Raw genomic sequence first — 27,638 nt, forward strand, 5'->3', positions numbered from 1 at the left:
TCTTCCATCTCCTGTCTCACTGTCCCCCAACCCCCACTCCCACTACATTTGTTCAACAACATCCCATCCATCTGGTCAAACCACTGGAAACTGCAGTCCTCCAACCCTTTCCCGGTCTCTCGACCCCTGTTTTGACCTGTCCCCAAGATGTTATTTCTCTCTTAGAACTGTGTCAAAGAAGTTATTTTTTTTAAAAAAGCTCGTAACAATATATTACTAATTGAAGGCAATTTTAACATATTTAATTAAATTGACGATTTAAAAAAAACCTCTTTCCCATGGAAGAAGTGATGTGTACTGATTTTAAATTAATTACAAAAAAGCAGACAAACATGATTTGTCCACAACCACAAAAAAACTGTATCTGGGGACCAAAGGTACATCGAAATTTAACCACAGGATAAAAAATAGACAGGGCCGGCCTGGTGGCTCAGGCGGTTGGAGCTCCATGCTCCTGACTCCGAAGGCTGCCGGTTCGATTCCCACATGGGCCAGTGCGCTCTCAACCACAAGGTTGCCAGTTCAATTCCTTGAATCCCGCAAGGGATGGTGGGCAGCGCCCCCTGCAACTAGCAACGGCAACTGGACCTGGAGCTGAGCTGCGCCCTCTGCAACTAAGACTGAAAGGACAACAACTTGACTTGGAAAAAAGGCCTGGAAGTACACACTGTTGTTCCCCAATAAAGCCCTGTTCCCCTTCCCCAATAAAATCTTTAAAAAAAAAAAAAATAGACAAAAACTGTTTTCATGATAGGATTGCATTTTGTGCTACAATAAAGTAAAATTTTTTTAAAAACCTTTAAAATGTGTGTGTTCGTTTTATTTCTGAAATGTGAAATAAAAGGTTTTGTATCTATTGGGAAGTACTTCTCCACAAATAACATTGAAGATACAATTGGTCTGCCTTTCTAGTAAACAAAAAACCAAATAAGACTGAATTATCACTAGCTTTTATTTTTTTTTAAATATTGACTTTTGAAGTATTAGTGACTAATGACTTTTGATTAGAAGACTATAACATTCTTTTTCAATGTTGATCAACTTGAGGCAAATTTGTAAAATTATCACTTTCTCTTCAGCATCAGGTTTTTGTAGATTATCCATCAGTGCTCCTCATACTTCCTGTCATATATTTCTCACGGTCCGACATGGCTATAATTTAAACATAAATAACTAAGATGGAAAACAATTGAAGCTGTTTAATGGTAAAAGCCATGACAGTGGCAAATGCTATTCACCTGAGCGTGTTCCTCAGCCCTCCACGGCCCTCTACACATGAATACTCCACTCACGTGGAGGCATTCCATGGTACCCTCTGAAAGAGGAAAATAATAAAATATTATAAATGATTGATTTAAAAAGAAAGAAATTAAGACAAGTGCCACATCCACTTTTAAGAGTATGAACTCTTTGGAACTCCTAGTTAGAAATAGGCATCATATTCCAGCCCTCTCATTTTTCTCACTGATGAAGCTGAGGCCCAGGAAGAGAAAAAAGTTGCCCAAAGACACATAACTAATCAGTAACAGAGGCAGGATGAGAACCATGGCTCTTATTCATTACACTGGATTGGGTTGGCCTGAGCCTGTCACACCTCACACTATTCCCCACCTGTATGCTGAGATAGGAATACAGAGAAATGGACTGGATTTTTGTGTGTGGCTTGGGGAATTAGCAACCCTCTGTATATGGCAACGCTGTGGGGACAGAGTCCCAAAGAGCAGTTTCCAGGCTCTCGGCCTCACACGTGGAAAGGTGCTGGCTTGGGCAGTAGATGGCCATCAGCTCTAACTAGTTAGCCATTAGCCACTAATATAACTGCCATGGCCACGATGGCATGGGGGTTGGTTGGTAGAGAAGCGGATGGCAGATTGTGGATCGTGTGGCTCCTGCTTCCTGTCTCCAACTCAGCCGCCAGTGAGAATATAGTGGTATGACTCCCCTATCTATGGCTCTGTGGATGTTCCTTTTTGGCCTCACCATATCCTGCGTTCTTCTGTGGGGAGTGGGAGCTGAGACCCTGCATTACAAACATCTTGTTTGTTCATTTATTCATTCAATTGACAGCCAATCATCAACTGCCTTCTAGGCAACATACAAGGCCTTCCCCATCTGACCACAGCTTCTCTGTTTGGCTTCCTCTCCCACCCCTGCCCTCCTGCCCAGTTCACACCTCTTCCATTCTGCTTACACTGGGTTGAGGTATTTGTTTTCTCCAGAAGACTTCCCTGCTTCGCCCTAAGTCTGGCGAGGGTGCCCCCCTCCCTGTTTCCCACCAAAGCCTGTATCACACAGTATTACAGTTGCCTGTTTATGTCTCTGTCTCCCTCATTAGGCCAAGTGCCACGCAGGCAAGAACCGTCACGTTCACCACTGTGTTCCCAGTGCCCATCACAAGTGGCCCATGAATATCTGTACAGTTAATTATTGGCTCTGCCATGGCCAGAACACATCCTGTCTTTCACACCACAGGACCTCAGCAGAGGGCGTTTCTTCCCTCCACCCTTGTCCATTCTACGCTCCTTAAATTGTCAAGACCCAGATCAGACATCTACAACAATCAAAAGTTCTGTGAAGCCTTCTTCCTTGACACCCCCCACCATACCCACAGTTCCTCTTGCTCCCATCCTCCCTGCCACCCCATGCCACTTAGGACACTATTGCCCCTGTGGGCAGTGACTTGTACCTTTTACCCTGGCCATTGGCACCTACAAAGTGCCAGATACCGGTCTAGCTGCTTAGAATTCAGCAGGGAACCTAACAGACAAAAGTCCCTGTCCTCATGAAGCCCACATTCTAGTGGGGGGAGGGGCAGACTATAAATAAAATGAGTGAAATGTAGAGCATGTTAGAAAGAAGGGGGATAGGGAGGCTGGGAGGTGTTGTGAGGCCGGGAGGAGTGGGAGGACAGAGTTCCAGACTGGCACTAGCTGGACAAAGGTCTGGAAGCAAGAGGGAGGGGGCTGGTCATGATCAAGTTACAGCCAGAAGGCTAGTGTGGCTGGAGAGGTGGTGAGCAAAGGGGACGGTGTGGGAGATGAGGTCAGAGAGGTAAAACAGGCCTCCAGATCAGACAGGACTTCTCATCATTGTAAGGACTTTGGTTTTTGCTCTGAGCTAGGAGGCCGTGGTGGGTTTTGAGCAGCGAATTGACATGATCTCACTCACATTTTAACAGAATCACTCCTGATGCTGTATTGAGAAAAGACTAAAGGGGGACACAGGCAGAAGCCTGAGGAGGCTGCTGCAACAACACAGGTGAGAAGTGATGGTGTTTGCATCAAGGTGGTAGAGGGAAGGTGGAGAGTGAGGGATATGAAAGTGAAGAAGGGTCAAGGATGACTCCAACGGTTTTGACCTGAGTAACAGGAAGGATGGAACTGCTAGGAACTGAGATGGAGGAAACTGAGGGAGGAGCAGTTTTAATAGAGACCATCAGAGCTCAATTTTGGACATATTAAATTTGAGATACCTATTAGCCAATGAAAATGTTGAGCAGGTAGCTAGATAAGTCAAGAGTTCAGGGGAGATGGTCCAGCCTGGAAGTATAAATTTGGGCATCTTCAGTCTAAAGATGTCACTTAAAGCCTTGATGACCAGATGGCTTCACTAAGAGAAGCAAGCGGAAGTGATCAGCTAAGTCAAATACTGCTAATGGGCCTGGCAATGGATGCATAAATGCAGATCCCTTAGAGCTGCAAAGTACTGGTCATTATTAAGGGTGAACTAGCAACACATGGGTAAGGCACCTACCAGGTAGAGACAAAAGTCATGGGAATGCTGGAGACAGGGAATAAAGATCCGTGGCATCTTGGTTTCGGGACGGACCTTAAATAGGTCATTTAATCTGTACTCTTCTCCCCGCTGTAGCCTGAAGATTGAATCTCTGTCTTTAAAACAAGAAATATTTGTGGAATACTGAAGCAACCAGTCTGGCTAAGACAGAGAAGGCACAGTTGACGAATGAGTGGGAAATGACCTCCTGGAGTCAGAAAACCGGGGTTCTGGTCCTGCGTCTGCCGCTCCCTGGCCTCATGTCCTTAGGCAAGTCTTCACCTCCTCCAGCCTCAGTTTCCCTGTGTGTAAAATGGAAGCAATCGAACCTTCCTTGTCTCTCCCAGGGTTGCAGGGTGGAAGTGCTTGGGGTAGACTAAACGCCCTGCCTGGATTGGTTATTGCATGAGCAGGGAAGGGAAGCCAGGAGAAGCCCTCTGCGTGGAATGGCAAAGGATATGCGGGTGGAGAACTGTCATGTCCTCGGTGGGTCTGTTGGTGCAGCCTGTGGAGAAGCTAAGTACAGGACCTCCACTGGAATGGACTGGGCCCCGAAGGCAAGACGGGGCCATCAGGACAGAGACGGAGGCTTGACTCTGCCTCCCCTCAGCCTGGAACCGAAATGGAGGAGACCCTGAGGCAGGGGCAGGGAAAAGAGAGACCCGTGGATTCAGAAACGGAGACTGAGACAAATAGACCTAGAAACAAGCGGCCCAACCAAGGCCCAGAGTGACCCGGAGAGGGTGAGGCACCGGGGCGCAGACCCAAGCAACGCAGAGCCCAGCGCGATGCAGGATCACGGTGCCCCGGCCCGGGGTCCCCGGTGGGGCCTGGACTGCCGCACTCGCTAAGCGCCCCCGCCTCGGCTGCTCGCCCAAGATGGCGATGGAGGGGCGGGCGAGGCGGCAGCAGCCCCGGCCCCCGCGCCGGCCCCCGCTCGGGCCCGGGCCCCCGAGGCCGCGCCCCCGCCCGCGGCGCCGCGCCTCCCCGGGCCACTGACGCCCGGCGCGCCCTCCCCCGGCGGCGGCGGCGGCCGAGGAGCTGGGCGGCGGCGGCGGCAGCGGCGGCCGGGCCCCGGCCCCATGGAGCGCGTAGACGCTGGCCGCGGCGGCGGGCTCATCGCGCTGACCTTCTGCCTGCTGGCCGCGCGCGGTAAGGGCGGGCGCCGCGGCCGTGGCGGGAGCGGCTGCGGCGTGTGGCTGCGCCCGCGCCCGGGACTGCGCGGGGCTGCGGGGCTGGCGTGTATCCCGGGTCCCGAGCGAGTGCGGGGACCGTGGGGCGCGGGCTGCATGTCCTGGTCCGTGTGATGCCCGCGCTGGGGGGTCCGCGAGCTGCAGTCGGGGGCGTTTGCGGCTCTTATTTGTCCGCAGGGGGTGTGTGTCCTTGATTTGCGGAGTCGGGAGTGAGTGTGTGTGTGTGCGTGCGCGCGTGCAGAGGGTGGGGAGGGGGCCGCTGCGGGCGTACGTGTCCGCAGTGCGTGGCACGGTCGCGGCGTAGCATCGCTGGACCGTGGCTGCGGTGTTGGTGGCTTGCACGGGACGGGCTCTGCCTTGCCCGCGCGTGTCTCTGGGTTGATCGTGTGTGTGAAAGAGGAGGGCTGTGGGGGTGTGTGTCTGCACCTCCATTTGTGTCGAGGCCGTGTGTAACTGTGTTTATGGGGCTGAGCTAATATTTGGCCTTGGCTTTTGGGAAGTGTCCTTGCCTGTGGTGGGGGGACAGAGCAGGAAATTTCGGATTGTGCAGGGTTAGTGGTGGTAAAACACTCAACTTTGCCCAGTAGGTGTGGTCCCCGGGCTGTTGTGTGTGTGTGAAGGAGTGTTGCTCCCCAAACCCCTGGCCCCGACTGGGCTGGGGGAGGGCGCAGGAAACCAGTTGCTTTCGTGGACGTATCCAACACTCGCTCTCGGCATGGGACGCGTGTCACTCCTGCCCCACCCCCCAGGGGCAGATCAGGGAAGCGTGGACGAGGTCCGCAAAGCCTCTTCCAAACCCCCACACACCTCAGTGCTTGGTGAGGGGAAGAGTCACAGTTGTCCACGCTAGAGAAAGGGTTGGGAGTGGGGAGACGGAGTCCCGAGTCTCTATGCTTAGGGCTCCTTCTTGTGCCCCTAGCCCTCAAGCTTTCTGTCTTGTGTGCGTTTGGGGTGGCCCTTGGGAAAGGTAGGTGGGCTGGGGAGGGGGTGGGCTACCCGCTTTGTTCGCCCAGTTCGTGCCTTCTTTGCGGAGAGTAGAGCTGAGGATGTGTCCGGGGCGAGTCAGGGAGGGACCTGAAGGTGGGGGTGGGGAGGGGGATTTCTCTCCAGCTGCTGCGGCTTTCCAGAAAGACTCAGCCAGGCCACGTGGGAGGGAGCAGGGATGGCGGAGGGGGGGCGGGAGGAGGAGCCTTTGCCCTGCCCGCCCCAAGCCCAAGCCCAAGCCCATCTTCAGGAAACCCAAACAGCGGGTGGGAAAGTGCGGGGAACTGTTGGGACCCCTTCTCTCGCTACAAAGACACTCCCCTTTCTAGTCTGACTGCGGACCTGGCTGGAGGCCACCTGAGGGCAGGGTCTAGGCGGCGGGCCCAGCGGGGTGGAGGGGGGCCGGTTGTCAGGTGAAGAGGGCAGGGATGTGCCTGATAGGCGTCTGTCTCTTGTAGGGCATTTGGGAATAGCTGTGCTCACCATCTTCTGCTTTTCCAAAAACTCCAGGAACAAGCTCAGGGTCACCCAACAAAGGGGGACCAGGGCTGGGAAGTGCATTGGAGTATTATGCTTACTGGTGGGGCCTCCCGCAAGGGGCTCAGTTTGCCTGGGAGACCTGGCCTCTGTCTGCTCCGGCGTGCACAAAGCAGGCGCACAGAGGCAGCTGGGGCTCCCTTGGCAGCAGTGTGCTTGGCTAAAGCAACTACTCTACCGGCCCTCAGTCCCAGACCCTTTGCTGTGCAAAGCTCAGCAGGCCTGGGAACACTCCTATAGAGTTCTGACTAGCCACCTTGATCTGAACTGAGTCTTTCATTCATTCATTCACTCAACAAATATTTACTGAGTGCCCCCCCCCACCCCTTTTTTTGGCTAGCACATGCCTGGTGCCTGGAATATAGTAAATAAGGAGGCAGGCCTGGTCCCTAGTGCAAAGCTTCCAGTCTGGTGGGGGAAGACTGACAGCTACTCTGGAAAGGTAAAGGAAAGTCTTCCTTCCGGAAGCAATGAATAATGGAGTTCAATGCAGAGCTTGAGTTCACCCTGTAGAAAGATGGTGATGATGGGGAAAGTTTACCAGAGAGAACAGCATGTGCAAACACTCAGAGGTAACTTAGTTTAGACCATTGAATGAAGCTAAATCCGACTGGAGTTTAGAGCCCAAGGGGTGAGCGTGGGGCAGATTGGAGAGGGATGGGACAGAAGCCGTGAAATGTCAAGAAAGAAGACGAGGTGGGTCTGGACCCAGCTCATGAAGGTTTCTGAGCCCTTGGTGGGTTTTCAGATCAGCTTTGCATCAGCTCACTCCAGCCAGTGTGGAGAATCGATTGGGCAGGGCTGAAGCAGGAAGCTCCAGCTTCTTGGGAGGCTGTTGTTGTCATCCAAAAGAGAGGATGGTGGCAACTAGAACAGTGGCAGTTGGGGTGGCCAGAGAAGCTGGATTCTAGAGATATTTGGGAAGTAGAATGAGTGGGACTTGAGGATAGATTGAGTTTGTAAGGGGTGAGGGAGAGGGAAGTCAAACAATAATAAACACTTCCGCAACCTCAATATGGCAGCGCGAGGGGGGGTGCTGGAATGAGGACAGTGACCGCCTCTCATCCTCCACCACTTCTCATGAATCAGGGATTGGGAACTGGGGAGATGTTTTAGAGGAATGGGAATCATTTCTGGGATGCTGGAATGCTGAGCAATCTGTTTTCACAGCATGCGAGAAGAGGGGCTCTCCTTTCCAATCAGAATTTGGGGGTGGGGAAGCTAGTGGTCAGAAATAGGAGCCCTTTAAGAACATGAAAGCTGCTTTCTCCTCATTCAGAAACTGCCCCCTCCCCGCCCTTTCTCAACCTGACATCTCAGAGGCCAACCTCAGGCAGTTGGGGTATTGGGGTGGTTCCTCTCAGACCCCATGGAGAGGTTAGGAACCAGGTCAAACATAGTTTCTCTTAATAGTGAATTTTATCCCGAAGTTATCCAAACCTTCATTGATCCTGGATGTGCTTTTGTGGCCCAATTAATCACACATGTGTAAATCAGCATTGCCTTTTCTCCTGAAGGTACGGACCTCTTTCAAGTTAAGCAATCTCACAATTAAAGCATCATCGAATGTCAGAACTAAAGGGAATTTAGAAATAACTTTAGCATGAACCCATTTTGCAGGTGAGAAAACTGAGTAACTTCAAAGTTACATGGATCGGGACTGAGTTGGGGCTGAAACCAGTCTCCCAGCTCTTGGAGCAGACACTTTCCCAGGAGTTGGTACCCAAGTTCAGTCTCTCTGCACCCCCTCCCCCTCACATGAGAAGTTATCAACTTTAGGCTTGCCCCCCCCCCCCCGCCGCCCCTCTCCACCCCCCCACCCCACCCCCCTCAATTTGTGCGTCTGGTCTCTGGAATCCACCCTCCTCTACTCATCCCTACCCACTACCTCCTGTTCAGCCTCCAGTGTTTCTGAGGTACAGCAACCAGACTTGACACAGAATTCCAGATGTAGAACAGATGTCATTGCCAGGCCTGCCTGGGGGCTCCCAGCTCCCTGGGGTGGGGGAGAAAGGAGTAAGAGCAGCTCTGATAGGTGAGGACCCCAGCCCAGCCTGGTCAGAGGTGGGTGATGAGAGCTGCAGGGGGAGGAAAACCAGAGACAGGATGTTCTGGGCCTGACATGGAGAGAAATGGAATCTTTGTCTTCTGGGCTTGCTGGGCTGCCAGCTATTACTGCCTCAATGCTGAGGCTGAGGCTGAGGCATCCTTTGGTTTGGAGGGGCTGTGGGGTCACTGGGGTCAGGGAGGCAGAGGCGCAATAAGCCCTCTCTCAGGTGCAAGCTAGTACAGAGCCAAGATTTCTGGGTAGTTCGATAAGGGGCTCGTTACTTTGTCGTGTAGTTTGGAGGACGGAGCTCTGGCAAGTGAGCGGATCATACAGGGAGAAAAAGGGAGGCGCCGGAGGGGGATATTTTTAATCAAACAAAGAACAGGTGAGGTAGTGAGTTCCCCAGTCCTGGTAACGTTTAAGTAGAGAGTTTCAGTGTGAGTTTGCCCTTCTGTCTCTGTGCCTTTTCAGCATTTTGTTAAGTGTCCACTAGGTGCTACATGGGATGCTAGGCAGGTTCCACAAATACTGTTCACATCATCTTCGACAGGGAAAGGAGTTCCTATAATTTTTTACAGATAAGGAAATTGAGGCTTGGAAAAGCATGAGGGGCTCAGTATTGTATCTTTCTGTTTAATTTATTGAGTACCTACTATGTGCCAGGCACTGTTTTAGGTACTGGTGATTTAGAAAGCTGATTATGACATCATCCCAAACTTGGTGCCTAGTTGGGGAGAAAAGCAAATAAAAAATCTGGAGTAATAACTGCAATGACCTAGGTGCCCAGGGTCCTATAGGGTAGAAAAAAGAAAGGCATCTAAATCAGACACTGGATGGCATAGCTATTGTAGGGAGAGGGAGCAGCATGGGCAACGCATGGAACAACAATGTGCTTTCAGAAAACTGGAAGTGGTTTGATCTGGTGGGGACAGAGGGGCACAGGGAACAGGAGGTAGGCAGCTGAGTGTGACTCTGCTGTCAAGTCGCTGAAGTGGGTGCTCCGACTGTCCCTGTGTCTCACTCAGGCAACCATCCCAAGCTCTCCTTCCAGCTGTTACTGGGAGGAGCTTAGTGTGTGGCAAGGGAGGTGGCCAAGGCAGGGGAGTGAGGAGGGAGGTTTCTGGAAAAAACTGACTTGTGTCTCCCGGGAAAGGAAAGTGGTGATGGGGTCATGGAGAATTACCCCTAGACTGAAAACAAGTTGTAAATCTGTTGGGCCCTGAAATTCAGAAGTGACAAGGCATTGATGTTCGTGGCAAGTTCCTTGCTTAGTGAAGGAGGCATGTCAGCTTTGTTCCCCTCCCCCCACCTGCCTCTTTCCTGAGAGTTCCCTGAAAAATGGTACCCTGGCTCTGGCCAGGCCCCACTAATCTCATGAAACAGCATTGAGCTGGCCCTGGGGCTCAGCAGTGAATCTCCTTTCTGTCTGGGTTCTAATTGGCCTCCTAAAATCTAATTTATCCTGTTGGTGGGTAGAATAATCTGTCAGGAAAAAAAAGAGATTGAGAGATGGCATAGAAGCTCTGTGTCTCTGGCAGGGTCTCACCCAGGAGACTCAGAAGGGCTGTGGAAGAGGGAGGCTCCCTCGAGGCAGAGAGCTGTGGGGCAGCAAGTGTCCACTGTGTGTCTACCCCAGTCCTGGGAGGGACAGCTGTGAAATGCTCAAGGGAGGGGCTTCGGGAGTCAGCCATGGCAGTGGGCTGGGGGGTGGCAGGAAAGAGGTGGCCACAAAGCCACTGGAAAAACAACGCCCAGAGCATCGCTTTTACGAAAAGATTTGGTGGTGTAGGAACCACATTTGTATTAAAACAAACATTGCTGTTTAATGGAGCAGAATGCAAAATGTGTCAAAGTTTTCAAATAAAACCATTTCAGGCAGTCAGCGAGCCTCCTAAGTATGCTCCCCTCTGCCGATGGGAGAATGTTGGTGAAAATAAGAAATGTGGAGACTCTTCACTTTAAGACTGTGGAAACTGAGGCTGAAAGGAGGAAAGTCGTGGACCCAAGGTCATACAACAAATGATGAACCCAGCACTCTGACTCCAGGTCAAGGCTTGTCCCACCGCGTCCCACTGTCCGTCTAGGCATAAAGAAGGACGGAATTCCAACTGGCTCTGTGATGTGAGACTCGGGAAAAACTTCACCTGAGGAAGGCAGGGACTGGTGCCTGAGCTGAGCTTCCTGGGCACTAGAAGTTGGGTTGGGCACTGAGGCAGAGAGAAATGTCTTTTTCAGGAGCAACTATCCCAGAGAGCTGAGACCCTCTTTCTGGGCCTCAGTTTCCCCACTTATAAAGTGAGGAATCTCAGCCTTCGCAGACATTTCTACCCACATGGACCAGCTTGGGCTCTAGGCACAGCCTTGTACTCTCTGAAAGGTCCCCGGTTCACTCTGCATGTATATCCCTTGGTTTCCCAGTTCTGCCTTGTTGGGTGCTGGGCTCCTCAGAGGTGGAGGAAGCCAGACATCTGCTGATCCATGAATATTCAGCAGGGAATCGGAGCCTCCGCTGGCCTCCCCAGCCAGCCACCCGGCCCCTCTGGCTGCCGTCCTGCCCTCCAGAGCCCAGGCTGCTGACATACCCAGCAGCTGCTCAGGCCCCAACTGTTCACATTGTTTGTTCAGCGCGGCAGGGGATTTTCCAAGCCTCAGACATGCTTTGGGGGTGGGGAGGCTGCCGGAGGGCTCAGGGATTTGTGTCATGTGGGGCTTTTCTCCCCTGAAACTCAAACCGACTGCTCAGCGGCTGGAATGGGGCAATTGGAAGCCATTGGGCTGAGAGCCCAGGCTTGCCTGAGTTTGAATCCTAGAATCTAGGGCCTCAAAGATAGAAGGGACTGGGGATGTTAAGAACAGAAATTAGCATTTGTACAGCCCCTTACAGTGGCTTTAAAGAATGAGCTCCTCTTCCTTAATCGGTGCCCACCAGGCTCTGGGCTGGAGCCCTGACCTAGGAGGTGTGACAATTAAGTTCGCAAACGTGTTGTAACGCTGTTGCTAATCTTTTTTTGACATCAGAGGGATTGTTTATTATGAATTTGTACCAATTGGACAAACAGTTTACCAAGTTTATTGTTTGGAAGTGCTGGAAAGGCTGCGTGGAAAAGTTAGATGACCTGAACTTTTCATCAACAATTCATGGCTCTTGCATCACGACAATGCACCAGCTCACACGGCACTGTCTGTGAGGGAGTTTTTAGCCAGTAAACAAACAACTGTATTGGAACACCCTCCCTACTCACCTGATCTGGCCTCCAATGACTTCTTTCTTTACTCAAAGATAAAGGATATATTGAAAGGAAGACATTTCGATGACATTCAGGGCATCAAGGGTAATACGATGACAGCTCTGATGGCCATTCCAGAAAAAGAGTTCCACAATTGCTTTGAAGGGTTGAGTAGGAGCTGACATTGGTGCAGTTTCCCAAGGGGAGTACTTCGAAGCTGACAGTAGTGATATTCAGCAATGAGGTATGTGGCACTTTTTCTAGGATGAGTTCGCGAACTTAATTGTCAGAACTCATACATCATCTTTTTTAATCTTCACAGACCTGGTGGTATTGTCTTCATTTTACAGAGGTCTGTAGGCCCAGAGAGGTTAAGTGGCTTGTCACGCAGCTGATAGGTGAAGAGCAAGATTAGAACCTTGGTCTTCTGTGCCAAGGTCAAATGCTCTTTCCACCACAGCAAATGGCCTTCAATGATACGAATGCCAATTTGGTTTCCCCAATTAGAATGGAAACTGGGTGAAAGCAAGGGCTGCCTTCTCCTCTCTGCACTCACTGGTAATGCTGATCCCAGTTGTGTCACTGGAGGTGCCAGGGGAGCCTTTGTGATGCATTAAGAAAGGCAGATGCCTGGTTCAGGCCCCATCTGTCTGTCCTTCCTTCACACTGCGGCATCAGAGCCCTGGCTTCTCTCCTGGCCTCCTTATCTCAGCTAGTCAAGATTTCTCTTCTTCCCTCAGTCTTGTTCTTCTTTGAAGGGTGTGGGAGGGGAGTCTGGGGACAGGTTCTAAGTGTGGGCATATATGTGTCCAAGTTTCAACGAGTGTGGCAGAGACTGGGGTGCATTTGTTCAGGTGTGGGAGGTTGTGTCTACGATTTGTGTGTCTAGGTGATGTTCTGTGTTCCTTCATCAATAGGTCTGTCCAGTTCATTGAATAATCCTAACATCATAGACTCTCAGACCTTCACCTGCTACCCTTGAGTAAACTAAGGGTGAGAAGGAGAAATAACTGGCCCAAGGCCACACAGCAAGACAGAGCCAGGTCTGGAACCGAGAACCCCTGACCCCTAGGCATTGTTCTTTCTACAGGCCCCAGGCGGCTCTGTCAGCCCAGACCTGCCTGTAATAAGCATGGGCCGTTGTCCCTGGTTCCTTCTCAGACACCTCATTCTGCTTTGAAGGAAGAAGTGGAGCCAAAAGATAAGGGACCTGGGGTCACTGAGGTTTGTTATGGGACAAGGAGGCAGCAGGTCAACCTTCCAGGAGACACAACTGGGAGAACCAACCATTTCTCTCTGAATAATCGTTCCTGGGCGATGCTGAAATGTTGGTTAAAATAATAAACATTGGCCTTCGTGTGCTTTTGTTTTGACCCTGGGATAGCATTTCCTTCCTCCATTTTCCCCTACTCTTCCCTTTGTGGCAAGGACAGTGCTGGAGCTGCAAGATCTACTGGGGTGTCTGGAGAGAAAAGATGGCTGGCGTGGTCAGGAGATGGATCTGGCTCTGGCTGGCTGCGTGGCCTTGGGGAAATGAGCTGCAGACGGCGTGCTTAGCTCCTCCAGCCAGTGGGGCAGAAGTGGGGAGGGTAGTAGTGGTCAAGGTGATGTGTAAGGCTCCAGGGGACGGAATGGCATTCCTGAGCCCCAGCTCTGCGCCAGGTCAGGAGCTGTGCTGCGCTCACTCCTTTTCCACACATCATCTCCTTCAGTGCTCCCAGTAGCCCGATGAGGAAGGAATGACTATGTCTGTTTTTATTGAGATACAATGCACATACCATAAAATTCACCATTTAAAGTGTACAAATCAGTGGTTTTTAGTATAGTCACAAGGTTGTGCAATCACCACTGCTATCTAATCCTAGAACATTTTCATCATTTCAAAAAGAAACCTCATATCCCTTAACCATCACTCCTCATTCGTCCCTCTCCCCAGTTCCTGGCAACCATTAATCTACTTTCTGTCTCTATGGATTTGCCTATTCCGGACATTTCATAGAAATGAGATCATGCAATATGTGGCGTTTTGTGACTGGCTTCTTTCATGTAGCGTAATGTTTTCAAGGTTCATCCACGTTGTAGCTTGTGTCAGTTCTTCATTCCTTTTGATGGCTGAGTAACGTATTTATCCATTCATCAGGTCATGGGCATTTGAGTTGTTTCCACTTTTTTGTTTATTATGAATTATATTGCTGAGCACTGTGTATTTTAGTAGGTGAGAACACTGAGCAGCTGGGGAAGATGGGCACGGAGAAGTACAGCAATTTGCAAGACCACAGTTAGTAAAGGGACAGAGCCAGGTCTTGCCATGAGACCTCTTTCTCCATCATTTGCCCCAGCCCCTAGGTGGGTGTCAGGAGCTGGGGGCTGTGGGAGGTGGGAGGACACACACCAATGGCCCTGGTGCCCCTTCCTCTATGCAGGGGAGCTGCCGTTGCCCCAGGAGACAACCGTGGAGCTGAGCTGTGGAAGGGGGCCACTACAAGTGATCCTGGGCCCAGAGCAGGCCGCCATGCTGGACTGTAGTCTAGGGGCTGCTGCTGTCGGACCCCCTACCAGCGTCGCATGGAGCAAAGACGGAGGTGCCCTGCTGGAGCATGACCACCTGCGCCTGCTTCCCAATGGCTCCCTGTGGCTGACCCAGCCACTAGCATCTGATGGCAGTGAGGAGACGGCCCCCGAGGCCTCAGCTGTCATTGAGGGCAGCTATTCCTGCCTGGCTCATGGCCCCCTTGGAGTGCTAGCCAGCCAGGCTGCAGTGGTCAAGCTCGCCAGTAAGTGCTGGTATCTGGGGGGCTGAGCTGAGACCCCGGAGGCCTGGGGTGTGGGAAGTGTGGTCTTGGTTAGTTACCTGCACAAAGGCCTATCTCTTGAGCCCACTCCCGTTTTCCTTGCCGCCCGTCCTACTCAGTGGGTCTCTCCCTGGTATCGTCTGCTTCGCTGTTCATTAGTCCCACTTCTCCATTCCTCTGTTCTTCCTCCTTTTCTTTCCCTTTGAGTTTGAGAGTCTAAAGTTGTACTCTCCTCCGGGAAGCCAGCCAGCGATGCTTCTAAGAGTGTCAGGGGCACAAAGGTGCTTCCCCAGGGAGCTCCCCGCCCCACAGCAGGTGGCGTGTGTGGAGTCAAGCCCCATTGTCCAGCTCATCCCTTGAGAAGCTCTCAGGAGGCACAGATCACCATGCAATAATTTTAAGGCCAGAAAAAAATGTGCATCCTATTGTAGTCTGACCATGATGCTGATGTCAGGTTGGGTGACTTTGGGATTCATTCTGCCCGTAGCATCTGACATCTGACCAGTAATCACTACTTCTTACCCTCTGGTGGCCTCTCTCCAACTGTGTCTCTGTTGGTCTGAATTTGCTTTGCTTGTGTTCCTCTCCTCTCCTCCTCTCCCCCTCTTCCTCCTGCCCTCCTTCTGCCCCCACCCTTCTTCCTCCTCCTCCTCCTCCTCCTCCTCCTCCTCCTCCTCTTCTTCTTCTTCTTCTTCTCTCTCTCTCCCTCTCCCTCCCTCCCTTCCTCCCTCCCCTCCCCCCTCCCTCTCTGCTTGTTGCGGCCTCTTTCCCCTGCCCCTCTCCTATCCCTGCCTGTGTGTCACTGTGCTCATCCCCAGCTCTCTCAGGCTTCTCTCTGCACCCGGAGTCTCAGACAGTGGAGGAGAATGGGACAGCTCGATTTGAGTGCCACATTGAAGGGCTGCCAGCGCCCGTCATTACTTGGGAGAAGGACCAGGTGACAGTACCTGAGGAGCCTCGGTGAGTGCCCTGTGGGGAGTGGAGAGTGGGTTGCCATGGGCAGGCCAGGGAGGGTTTGGGGATTCTTAGACTCAGGATGACTCCGTTTGCTCAAACTGACTTAGGAGCCAACCGTCGCCTGATTCTCAGCTCATTTCATGTCCCCAAGATAAACCGGGCCAGAAGGTTTTGCACCCAGGAAGGAAAGCCATCCCCCAAGGTGTGGAGCTAGGTAGGGAATGGTGTTCGGGTCCTTCAGAGCATTGCTAGTTCAACCACTTGCTTTATTGAGAGGACCTGTGTTTTATCCAAGGCCACGCTGTGAGTCATTGGCAAAGTGTTTGTTGTTCATTCAGGGCTCCGAGGCTGCTGGAAAGGTACTCTTTTTTGCAAGGTTCTTCTGGAGTTTCTACTCTGGATGCATAACTTCTCTTCCTCTCAGTTCCATCCAGTGGAGTGTGGCTTCTGATAAATGGGTTGTGGAGGTCCTTCCTGTTTCACTCTCCTCTCTCCCCATAAAGGCAATGGGCAGATGGAGCAATGCCAGGGAAGAGTTTCTAAGGCAGAAGAGAAGCAGAGGCTAGAGCCAGGACCTGATCCCTCCCGTGGCCTCCTGGGTAGGCCCCGGTGTACCTACAGCAGGACCAGGAAGCACAAGGCTCGTTTGCATCTGTGGTCTCTGAGTTGGTCTCATGACTTGGTTGTCCCACCAGGGATTCTTACATATTTGGAAATGTGGCTCCGCCTGCCTTTCCCAGCCACCCTACAGTGCCCTCCCTGTATCTCTCTAGCAGTAATTACCAGCTCGTTCTCTCCTGGTGGAGGTGGGCTTCCTTAGGCTCAGAAACACTGGTCTCCACATCTCCCTGTCCTGGGAGTATCCTGTCTTGAGCCTGTGTTTAGGTAGAGGTGAAAGTGTAGGAGGAACTTATAGGCAGAGAAGCCATAGGACACATCCCTGTAACAGTTGTGAGGGAGGAGAAGGGCGAGAGGTCAAGATGTAAGCGACCGTATTGACTTTGGTGATCGGTCCTCAGCACGTGCCTTCTCACTCAGCCTCATCACCCCATCTATAACATTAACGGGGAAGAAAATGAAAGGATTGGATTAGATTATAGTTTCCCCAAAGTGTGTTCTTTTTTGAACGTTAGTCCCTAAAGATGCTTTTTGGAGAAAAAAAAAAAAAGTATTCTGTAGTCAAATAAGGTCTGGTTTATAGGTTACGGCCTATAAATCTCCCTCTTGGGGGTGACAAGGCCCTGAGAAGTCCTGTACGGAAAACCTGTTTAACTTGTTTAACCAAACACTTCCTAGACTCATTTGCCCAGAGCCGCTCTGGCAGCATCCCGTGAGCGTACATTCCAGGGAGTAGACCATGGGAATGCTGACCCTGCCTTCCCAGCACTGACATTTGAAGTTCTACGCCGTCCACATGTGGGCTTCCCTCTGCTGTTCGGTGGGTGCTTCCTGGGAGTTTCTGGGCAAAGAGTCTACTCCTGGCAGAGAGCAGAAAAATCTCCCCGTGTTAAAAATCACAATAGGCACCACTTAATGAAAACTATGTTGTAATCATTCCCATATCATCCTTCCGGGTAGGTGTTTCTTATTTTTCATATTTGCCTCTTTTTATATTTCTAGAAGGTGCATTTTTCAAATTCATATAAATAAGAAAGAACAAAAATTACTCATCTTGTCACCCATGGAAAGCCACTGTTAGTTTTGATGTCTGTCCTCTGGTTGTTTCCCCTATATATTTATAAATGTTCTCTTTAAAAAACTTGGATTCTATTGTACATACTGGGTTTTTTGTTCAGTCACCTTTTTTTCAAAACAAAAATGAGATTGTATTGCAACTTTTACTTTTTCTCGTGTAACACACAATGAACATCCTTCCAGGTCTATGCATATGGCTATGGGCAGAGAGTATTCCCTGGATGGTTAAATGAGGGAGCTGAAGATCAGAGACAGAAGTACCTGGGCCCAGGTCACACAGCTAGTACCGGGAGTGTTGGATACCAGAATCCTGGCGTGGATGACACACAAGCCTCTCGGGCTGTGGTGGTTGGGGTGGGGCATCCACAGCGTCTGGAGAAGTTCCTCCTGCAGGTGGGCTTAGAAATCGGGTGGTCCAGCGGTGGCTCAGGGCAGAGGAATTACTTCCCCAAAGTTTCTCAGCAAACAGTGGGGTCCCAGCCTCGCCTCCCAACATCTAGTGCAGGCATCATTCCATGAAGCCACAGGCCTCTCCCAGGAGTCTGGAGCTGCCAGTTCCTGAGCCCTGGGAGTGTTTGCCCCCAAGTTCTCTGAAAAGTGATCCTCATCTATAAATAAGCTGGGCTCACATGTCCCAGCACATTGTGTGGGGGGAATAAAGAAATGTCTAAAACAGCAACTTGACTATGCCCAAGGTATGTATTTTTACACATGCCCAGATATAGTATACGTACAAATATGCTATTCATAAACTCAGCCCAGTGGTTTGAAGGAGACCATATGCCTTGCTGTAGGGTGTGCACATGTGCAGTTAATAAACACACTCTGTCAGGGTATCTGTGCATGTTTTTGAAACTGATGGTGAAGACTAGACCCTAAGGCAATTCCCTGGTACTTATACTCATTTCTAATGGTAGGGGATAATTTTTTCTTCCGTGGGAAACAGTCATCATGACAGCAAAGTTTCTCAAATCCCAGGCATTCACAAACCCCCTTTATAATGTTGGCCATCCCTACAACAGTTATACAAACACTTAATACATTTATTTAAATCAACTCTCTCTTTTGTAACTTAACATATACTAAAAAGGAACGTTATCTCGCTATAGTAAAATGGAAAAACAGCAACACGTACCATAAATAGAAGGTGGCCATAAAAATAAATTCATAACCACTGGAATCAGAAATATGTGCCTGGATCCACTTGAAATCATTTTGTTATCACCATTCACTCACACATTAAAAACACGGCCCTCATGGGCTGAAATACCGTGGGCTCCCTAGTCATCTCCCATCTCCCAGCGTCCATAGCATCTGTCAACCTGGTGTGACCCTCAGCTAGTGTCCCTTTTCTCCAGAGGGATCCCTGAAGGGCTTAGGGAGGGGCTCCTTGGCCCTCAAGCAATTCAGAGCAGCTATATCATTTCTTCTGCCTGCTTGAATCTCTGGGTCCAGTGACTTTTTGTGGGGTGGGGGCAGCACGCTCAAGCTCCGGCTTGGAAAGAGAATGATGCCTTCCTTTTGGATAGAGGTTGCTTTTCATTCATACGCAGCTATTTTGTTTTATTTGAAATTTGAATTAAATTTTAAATGATAAAATATACTAACTTAAAGGGAAAGAAAAGATACCTACCAACTGAACACAGACAGTTATTACCATATTGAGTGTTCCCACCCCTGACTTTTTAAATATGTGTGCGGTTTATACCATTGTAAACATGTGTTTAGAGTTTTCAATTCACAGATAGTGTTTATGTCCATTATCTAATATGAGCTCATAAACCATTAAAAGGGCCAGGGTTGTGAAGTAGGCAGAACAGGAATTATTTAACCCATTTTTCAATTGAGAACCTGAGGCCCAGACATGTAATGTCACTTGCTAAAATCACATATGTTGGAGCCAATTCTTTCCACTGTGCCACAGAGGCTTGTAGGTTAGAGCCCGGAATTACAAAACAGTGTACAAGGGTACACGCTTTTTTCAACTTAAATTTTTTACAGTTTTGTATTTCCAAACTAATAAACATTCACCGTAAAAAAATTTTTTTAAAAAACGCAACAAATAAGAGTCCCCAGTAATCCTACTCCCAGAGAAAACCGCCATGAGTGACGGGAGCTTTACCACATTTGACTTTTTTGTGCATGGCCTAACGTATTTATTTATGTTCCAAAAATAGAATTGCTTCATAAACACTGTTTTGTGACTTCCCCCCCCACCAACCAATATATCTTTGACTTCTTTCCAAGGACAGAGCTTCTAAAACTACATTTTAACAAAACAGAAAAGATTTTGATAAACACTAACAATGGTTCCATCTCGCTTCAGCAACAGCACATATGAGGACATGTATCCATTCATTCATTCATTCATTCATTCATTCATTCATTCATTCATTTGTCCATTCATTCAACACACATAATTAAGGAAATGGTACTTGTCAAAGGAGGTATTACCTCTTTGGTACCCAGAGCACAATTCCCCTGGAAACACCAGGGAACTTTGGGGTTAGGAAGTGACCCTGCAGGCAGTCAGCTAGCTAGACTTGGGGAGGACATAGGGTCTTGAGAGTAGAGTATATTAGGTGGAGGACACCTGGATGGGAATGAGGGATTTATTTTCCAGATGGGTCCTGCTTGTTCTTCCCCACTTGGCCTTTCTCATCAATTTTTTGTGGCCGCAGGCAGGGTGTTGGCTCAGGATTTTTCCTCCAAATACCCTTTGCGTCCTTGTGCCTTCTCCTCTCTGGCCCAGCACTGATGTGGGCAGCTATTGGAGCTGAGGGTAAGACACTGCGGCAGAGGTGGGTGAGCCTGTGGGATGATGGAGGGAGTGCTGCAGCTTTCTGCTTTTCCTCTAAGTCTTTGGGCCACAGCAGCTTTCTAGACCCATGGCCAGAATTCTCTCCCAACACCCTTGAGCTGGTTCTCCTCTTCTGTTTAGATTTTCTCATACCCTGTTTTCCCACAAGCCAAGGGATCTTCACCAAGTGCACAGCTGCTCCATTTCCTCTCTGACCTTGGTGCAACCTACATCCAGGGAGCAGCACCATTCACCCTCTTGAGAAACTAGAACTCTCAACCTCAACGGACCTGCAGGGGTCACAGGTGGAGGATTCCGGAGGACCTGCTCATGCCCTATGGGAGCCAGAAACCTCTCTGCTCCCCTCACCCCAGCCCCATGGACACTTCCCTGCTCCGCTGCTCTGCGCTGGCTGCATTGTCTTTCAAGCAAGGCCTCTGGGCCTTTCTAACCCAAGATGCATTCCAACCCTTTGACCAAGAGGGCAGAGAACACCACCCTCAGCCATCTCGTCCCTCCTCAGCAATGTAGGCGCTGACTGGAGCTTGCTGGGGACCACGTCCCTTCCATTGGCATTCTCAGCCATCGAAGGGTTGCTGAGACAGGCAGGTGGGAAGAACATGGGATTTGGCACCAGAAGATCTGGGCTTAAGTTTTCACTCTGCTCCAGCTGTGAGACTGTGGGAAAATACCCTTCTCCTTCTGAGCCTTAGTTTTGTCACTAATAAAATGAAGGTTGTGATCCCCTCTATTTCTTGGGCTTGTTTTGAGGGTCAGATGGCATAGTGTGAATGAAAGGGATTTTTATTGGGAGTGAGGAGGTAATGCAGGCAGGGGGTAAACAAGTTCAAACTGTACAGAAGGCTGTATAATAAGCCTTCTCCCACTGTCAGCTCCCAGGATCCCAGGGCCCCTCCCTAGACACAACCACCATTACCAGGGACACCGCATACACATCTTGGAGATCTTCCTATATCAGCACACATGGAGCTGTCTCCTTTTTAGCAGCTGCCTAGCATTCCATTGTATAAATGCACCCAAATCGATTTAGCTAGTTCACCCTGCAGATGGATGCTTGGATAATCTCCAGTCTTTTGCTATTACAGACAGTGCTGGAGTGAATATTGGCAAATACACATTTTTGTGTACATGTATGAGAATATCTGTGGTTTAGAGACCTTGAAGTGGCATTGCAGGGTCAAAAGGCATGTGCAGGTTTGAGTTTAAGATATCACCAGTTTGCCCTTGAATGAGGGTGTATTGATTGGCATGGCCACCAACAAGACAGCGTGCCTTCTCCCGTTGTTATTAAACCTTTTGACTTTTGCCAATCTGATAGGTATTCTACCATCTGGAAATGGTATTTTACAGTTCTAATTTGCATTTTTTAAATTGTGAGTGAGGCTTGAAAGTGAGGCACTCTTGGTAATTCAGGTTAGAGTGGGGTGGGCCCAGGATAGTTTGGGGATGCCCCACTCCTCGCAGAGCTTCTGCCCACCTCACAGGTGCCCTTTCCCCCTTCCCAAGGCTCATCACTCTTCCCAACGGGGTTCTCCAGATCCTAGACGTTCAGGAGAGTGATGCAGGATCCTACCGCTGCGTGGCCACCAACTCAGCCCAGCAGCGCTTCAGCCAGGAGGCCCTACTCAGTGTGGCCTGCAGAGGTAAGGGGGCTGGCCGGGCAGGCAAACTGAGGCGTTTCCGGAGTCAGCTGCATTGGAGCTGAGAGGGGCCTCACGAGGTCCAAGCCCTGCCTTCAAATAGGTGACAGGGTATCACTCCCATCAGACAGGTGAGGTGATGAAGCCCAGAGAAGGCAATGCTGCCCAGCAAGTCAGAGAGCTGGGGCTGGACTCCCAGTGCAGGGCTCCCCTGTGTTTCCTTGGGTTGGATGGAGCTGGGGACGGCGGGGAGAGAGGCATCTGAGAAGGGGTGTCAGTGCCCTGAAGCCCTGGTCCCTGCCCCTCTGTGTGCCCTGAGGGCTCTGGGTACTGGGGGTTCACCCCTCGCTGCTGGCTGTGCCCTGTGAATCTGGCTGCCTGCAGTCTGGTGCTCCTGTCCCAGGGTAATGCAGGAGGAAGGTCACAGGCTTTGGGGTCAGAAAGGCCTGGTTTGAATCCTGGCTTCTCTACTTACCATCTGTGTGACCCTGGGCTGGTGATCAAATGTCCAACTCCAGGAAGTTGTGAGAATAGCTGAGATAAGAGTGGTAAGTGCCTGGCACGTGGCAGGTGATCCACGGATCTTACCTCAGGCCTCCCCCCAGGGCCTCTCACTTGCCTCCCTTTGCCATGGCATCTCCCCCCAGCCCAGCCCCGCTGCACATCTCTTCCCACCTCCACTTCCTCGGGGCTTAAGCTGGTGAGTTGCTCTGAGTGGCGTTCCCTGCCTCTCCTGTGCACGGGGTCTCTGCCTCCATCTGCTGGACAAACCAGGGATTCACCAAGCTGACCCAGAGAGGCAGGTCACACTGAGCATTGGGCAGGAATCAGTGCTCAGGGAGTTACCAAGCTGGCAGAAACTCGAGCCTACACCCTGCCTTTCACACAAGGAACCGGAGACCCTTTGGAGAAGGGACTTGTCTAAGATCACACAGCACGATTATGATAATGACAGCACGTGCTGGAACTAGAAACTGTAACTGTTGACTCGAAGCCCAGACTCCAAGTCTACTCATGACCCTGACCATCCTCTGCCTGGTGGGTGGGTTCAGTTTGGCAGGGAAGAATCGAGGTGGGCTGTTGGAGGCCAGGTTACTCTCCTGGCTTCAAGAGAAGGGGCTCTGAGTCCCAGTCCCAGCTCTGTGGGGCTAGATAGCTACTTTTGCCATCTGCCAGATGGAATTCTGGCTGCTCCCTGCCTACCTGCCTCACCAGGTGATGAACATCAGGGGAGGTACTGCTCGTGTAGAAGCCTAATAGTAAGGCTGCCTGCTGGTCTGCCTTCTCTCCAGGGTCCCTGGTGTCCACCAGGGGGCAGGATGTGGCCATTGTGGCAGCCCCAGAGAACACCACTGTGGTGTCTGGCCAGAGTGTCGTGATGGAATGTGTAGCCTCGGCTGACCCCACCCCTTTCGTGTCCTGGGTCCGGCAGGGTAAGTGGAGGGAGGGCCTGAAGGGCATGGGAAAGGAGGAGTGTGGGATTTCACGTGTCCCCAAATCAGGGAGCTATAAGGGTGACCACTCCATGGTCACCAATCTTTGATGTGGCAAGAACTCCTCTCCCAGGGCTGAGTGTGGGTGGGGGACCTGGACAAACTAAATCATCAATCTGCATAGCATGTTTCCGTTAGGAGGCACTTTGAGTCTGCCGCTCACAAAACAATTATGGAGAGTGGGCTAGCTGCTTCACCTTACTTATTTCATTCCTCACAATAGTGTTGCCAGTCAGCGTGTGAGAGCTGGAAAGGTGCCACGCAGCCAGTGAGTCAGGTGGACTCAGACCCCCCACTGCTGCTCTGTTTAATTGCAAAGCCACCTCTTGGTCCACCCATTGTGCCTCTCCCTTTGTGTGCCTGGCTTCATGCTGGGCACAATGGATAACATACCCAGCTGAGAGACAAGGGGGGGGGCTGCCTCTGAACTCATAGTCTGGGTGAGGGAGATAAAACACATAACTAGGAAGAGAGGCTTGATGGTATCAGGCAGCAAGTGATAAGTGCCAAGTGGGACTGCATTACAGGAGCCGTTATCAGGGTCATGAGGGCACTGGGCCAACTGTCACCTTGCAGTCTACTGAGCACTCACACCCGTTCCCTTGCCTGAGCCTCCAAGAGCCCTTGGAGGATTATTATTCCCAGTGGGCAGATGGGAAGCTGAGGCTCAGAGAGGCAGGTGGAAAGCCAGGACCCAAACTATAGAGCTGGTTCTCTTTCCGCTACACGATTCCCTCCAATCCTGTATGCAAGAAAAGTGAGCATTATTTTTGTTTCTATTTGTCGATAAGAAGTGACTTGTCCCAAGTTGATGGCAGAAGTAAGTCTTAAACTCAGCTTCCTTCACCCTTCTTCCCTGGCTCAGTCTGTTACCCCACACTGCCTCTTTTTTGTAAGTTTGTACCTCACATTCAAGAGTACAGAATGAATACATAGAGTTTAAAGAAGAATAAGACACAAAACAGCGAGGTACCCCCCACTGATCCGATGAGACAGAATAGTGCTGGTGTCTTTGCAGCTCCCCAACCAGCAGAGCCTCATTGGATTTGTGCCTAGTTAGGGGGTTCTGGGGGCCAGCAGGACCCTCAGACTATTATTGGGGTAAACCTGGTGTCACCCAGAAATTCTAATATCAGGATGACCCAGAGAGCTTGTTAAAACTACAGACTCCCTCCCTTCACACCTGGAGAGTTGTGATCCCGGAATCAGGTGCCCTAGGTCCTTGCTACTGCAAGTGTGGTCTTTGGACCCAGTTAGAAATGCTGAATCGGGGACCTGCCATAGCCTCTGCATCTTAGGACCCCCTGCAATTCTGTGATTCATGTGCACAACAAGGATTTGAGAATTTTCACAGAGGATTCTGACACCTGTGGGTTTAGGAACTCACTTAGAGAAACTCTGTTAACAGCACTCCTGGACAGACTGGGAAGAGAAAAGCTGCCACAGGCTTTCATTCCTGACCTCAGATGCTGCTCCTTTTCCAGAAACTTTCCAAAAGTCAGGAAAGGGACTTTTGTTTTATTGTCTTCTCATTGCAAAAGTTGTATGTATTCATTGTAGAAAACTAGGGAAAAGCAGAAACAGAAAACATCCCACCGTTCAAAGATAAAAAATTGTTAACATATGTGTGCATTTTCTTCCAGATTTTTTTCTATGCAAAAAAATTGAAAGCATGCTGAATTTACAGTTCCAAGTCCTATTTCCATTCAACAGTATATCCAAAGCATTTCCCCATACTTAAAACTTTTTCAAAAAACAATTATAATGACTATATATTCCATCCTTTGAATATCCCTGTAATGTAATTTGCCAGTTCCTACTGTTAAATTTGTAAGTCCTTTCCAGTCGTCCACTATCACAATTAACATTACAGTGAACCGCTCTGTTCACATCTCTCCAGGACAGGCGCCTATAAGTGGAATCCTGGCTTCTAGTTCAAGGTAGAGCCCCTGACTATCCCTATCTCCGTCCTTGCAATTTACTCTTTTCAAAAACTTTCCCAATCTGATAGGTGAAAATTAACATCTGTGTTTTGATGTGCATTTCTTTATGTGAAGTTAAACACTTTTTTGTGTTCCTTGGCCATTTCCATTTCTTCCCTGGATTTTCTGTTCCTATCCATAAGGCAAGGGCTTTTCAAATGATTTTCATTTCAGATCAAGATGAAAGTCTCTGCACATATTCAAATCTTTGGTTTTCATCAGACCTTTTCAGCCATATCTTCATCAGAGGTACTGGGCTAGGACCATAGAGAAGGATGTGCCCTTCTTGAGAGAAATGAATGATAATGGTGATAGTGGCCTGAGCACCTATTTATGTGCCTGCATTGTGTCAGGGGTTCTCACAGACCTTATTCATTCCACCCCCACAGCCGTCCTTCCAGCTAGGGACTATCTCCCCATTTTACAGATTGAGCCACTAAGATTCAGAGAGGGTCACCAGGCTGGCAAGTGGAGGAACTGAGATTCGAACTGGGAGCTGTTGTGTTCTCTTAATCTGGGTGTAAGGGGCCCCGAGCTCTGGAGAGTGGATGGAGGGGCAGTCCTCAGCTCTCCCCTCCAGTGTTCTACCTCTCATCCCCTAGACGGGAAGCCCATCTCCACCGATGTCATCGTCCTGGGCCGAACCAACCTACTGATCACCAGCGCGCAGCCCCGGCACTCTGGTGTCTACGTCTGCCGTGCTAATAAGCCCCGGACACGCGACTTCGCCACTGCTGCCGCTGAGCTCCGCGTGTTGGGTGAGCGGCGTGAATGCAGGCTGGGGGAGGAGCTGTGTGGGAGACGGCATTGGAGCGGGTTAGCTGCTGCCCCAGGAAGAATGGGGAGAGGGGAAGTGGGCAAGTGGGCATGTTAAAGGAACTGAGGGGTGGTCTCGGGGGATGAAAAAGGGGTAGGGCTTAGTGGGGTTCGAGTTCAGGGAGAGGAGTGCTTTGTAAAGGGGGGTTGTGGCTTGGAGGGCACAGACCAGATCATTGGAGGAGGGGAAGTGGTGGAAAGAGATTGGAGGAGGGAGTGGGGAGAACTGAATCGGCGAGAGAAATGGGGTGACCAGGGAGATTGGGGGCGGGGAGAGGTGGTCTGGTTGGGACCCAGGTAATGGGGGAGGGACGGGACTGAGTCCTGAGGGAGACAGTGGACGGGACTGAATGGCACTCAGAAAACTGGAGGACGGAGTCGCTCAGGACGGGATAACCCTGGAGAGGGGTAAATCTGATAGGTGTGAGAGGTAGGGGAGAAGGAGGTGATAAATGAGGTAGTGGAGTTAGAACCAGGAGGAGCTGGGGTGCTTAGGAGAAGCTGAGCAGGCCTGGGACAATTAGGGGAGAGGAAGAGAATGGCCAGCGTGGTGCTGGGGTAGACGCAGGAGAAGACGAGGTAGAGCTGCGCTGCACTAGAGTATTTGGGGGAAGGGGTGAGTCGGGGAGAGATTAGGGTGATTGGAGGGGAGGTTGGGAAATTTGGAGAAAGGGGCAGAGCCCCTAGGGGTCGAAGCGCGCGGTCAGTGTACCCCTCCCCGCCCCCAGCGGCCCCTGCCATCTCGCAGGCGCCCGAGGCGCTGTCGCGGACTCGGGCCAGCACCGCTCGCTTCGTGTGCCGCGCGTCCGGGGAGCCGCGGCCCACGCTGCGCTGGCTGCACGACGGGGCGCCGCTGCGGCCCAACGGGCGCGTTAAGGTGCAGGGCGGCGGCAGCAGCCTCGTGATCACGCAGATCGGCCTGCAGGACGCCGGCTACTACCAGTGCGTGGCCGAGAACGGCGCGGGCACCGCGTGCGCCGCCGCGCCGCTGGCAGTTGTGGTGCGCGAGGGGCTGCCCAGCGCTCCCACGCGGGTCACGGCCACGCCACTGAGCAGCTCCACCGTGCTAGTGTCCTGGGAGCGGCCGGAGCTGCACAGCGAGCAGATCATTGGCTTCTCCCTTCACTACCAGAAGGCTCAGGGTACGTCTGCGGGGCGGGGTGGGGTGGGGTGGGGCTGACACGCCCCAGCCGGGCTCCGCGGAGGCGGGAGCGCCGTGGGGGCGGGAACCCGTTGGATGACTGAAGGGTTGCTTGTCTGGTACCTTTGGGGTTAGGGACGATGAGGGTGGGAGCCCACCGGAGAGACTCGCAAAGCTTTGGGTTAGGTCTGGTACTCTAGTAGCGTTAACGGTGCGGCAATTATCCCCCTCGGTCAGTGTATGAAAGAGGAGGGAGGAGGCTTCGCCCAGGCAGTGCCTCGGCCTTCCTGGGGCCAATTTATTGACAGCAGCAGGAGTCAGCTCAGTGAGATGCCGGAAGGAACTTTCTAACCAGTGGAGGAATTCATACAGTGGGACTAGAAGCCCGGGGAGTTTATAGTCTCCCCTCCCCAGATAATCTACTCAGATTATCTGGGATTATCTGGGATGATTTAGCTATAAATTGACTATTCCAGATCCTAGGACACTTGAAGGACCCTTAGACAGCCTCCAGCTCTTGGGCCTCTGGGGATAGC

The 27,638-nt window shown here is 51.0% G+C and overlaps 1 protein-coding gene across 3 annotated transcripts in view; it reads left to right on the forward strand.

Annotated features, from left to right (window-relative positions):
* The first annotated feature begins 4,649 nt into the window (after window positions 1–4,649).
* Window positions 4,650–27,638, forward strand: part of IGDCC4 (immunoglobulin superfamily DCC subclass member 4) — a 37,617-nt gene continuing 14,628 nt past the window's right edge. For 2 of the 3 annotated variants that reach the window (XM_033109343.1, XM_033109344.1), the window contains exons 1-7: window positions 4,822–4,926; window positions 14,189–14,539; window positions 15,376–15,517; window positions 21,537–21,673; window positions 22,963–23,103; window positions 25,748–25,903; window positions 26,690–27,103. In XM_033109343.1, the coding sequence (XP_032965234.1) occupies window positions 4,857–4,926; window positions 14,189–14,539; window positions 15,376–15,517; window positions 21,537–21,673; window positions 22,963–23,103; window positions 25,748–25,903; window positions 26,690–27,103 (1,411 nt within the window). In that variant the 5' untranslated portion in view covers window positions 4,822–4,856. Of the gene's footprint in view, window positions 4,927–14,188; window positions 14,540–15,375; window positions 15,518–21,536; window positions 21,674–22,962; window positions 23,104–25,747; window positions 25,904–26,689; window positions 27,104–27,638 lie in introns of all 3 variants that reach the window. The other variant, XM_033109345.1, reaches the window with a different exon arrangement.

Source organism: Rhinolophus ferrumequinum, chromosome 6 (assembly GCF_004115265.2).
Source record: "Rhinolophus ferrumequinum isolate MPI-CBG mRhiFer1 chromosome 6, mRhiFer1_v1.p, whole genome shotgun sequence".
Lineage (NCBI taxonomy): Eukaryota > Metazoa > Chordata > Mammalia > Chiroptera > Rhinolophidae > Rhinolophus > Rhinolophus ferrumequinum.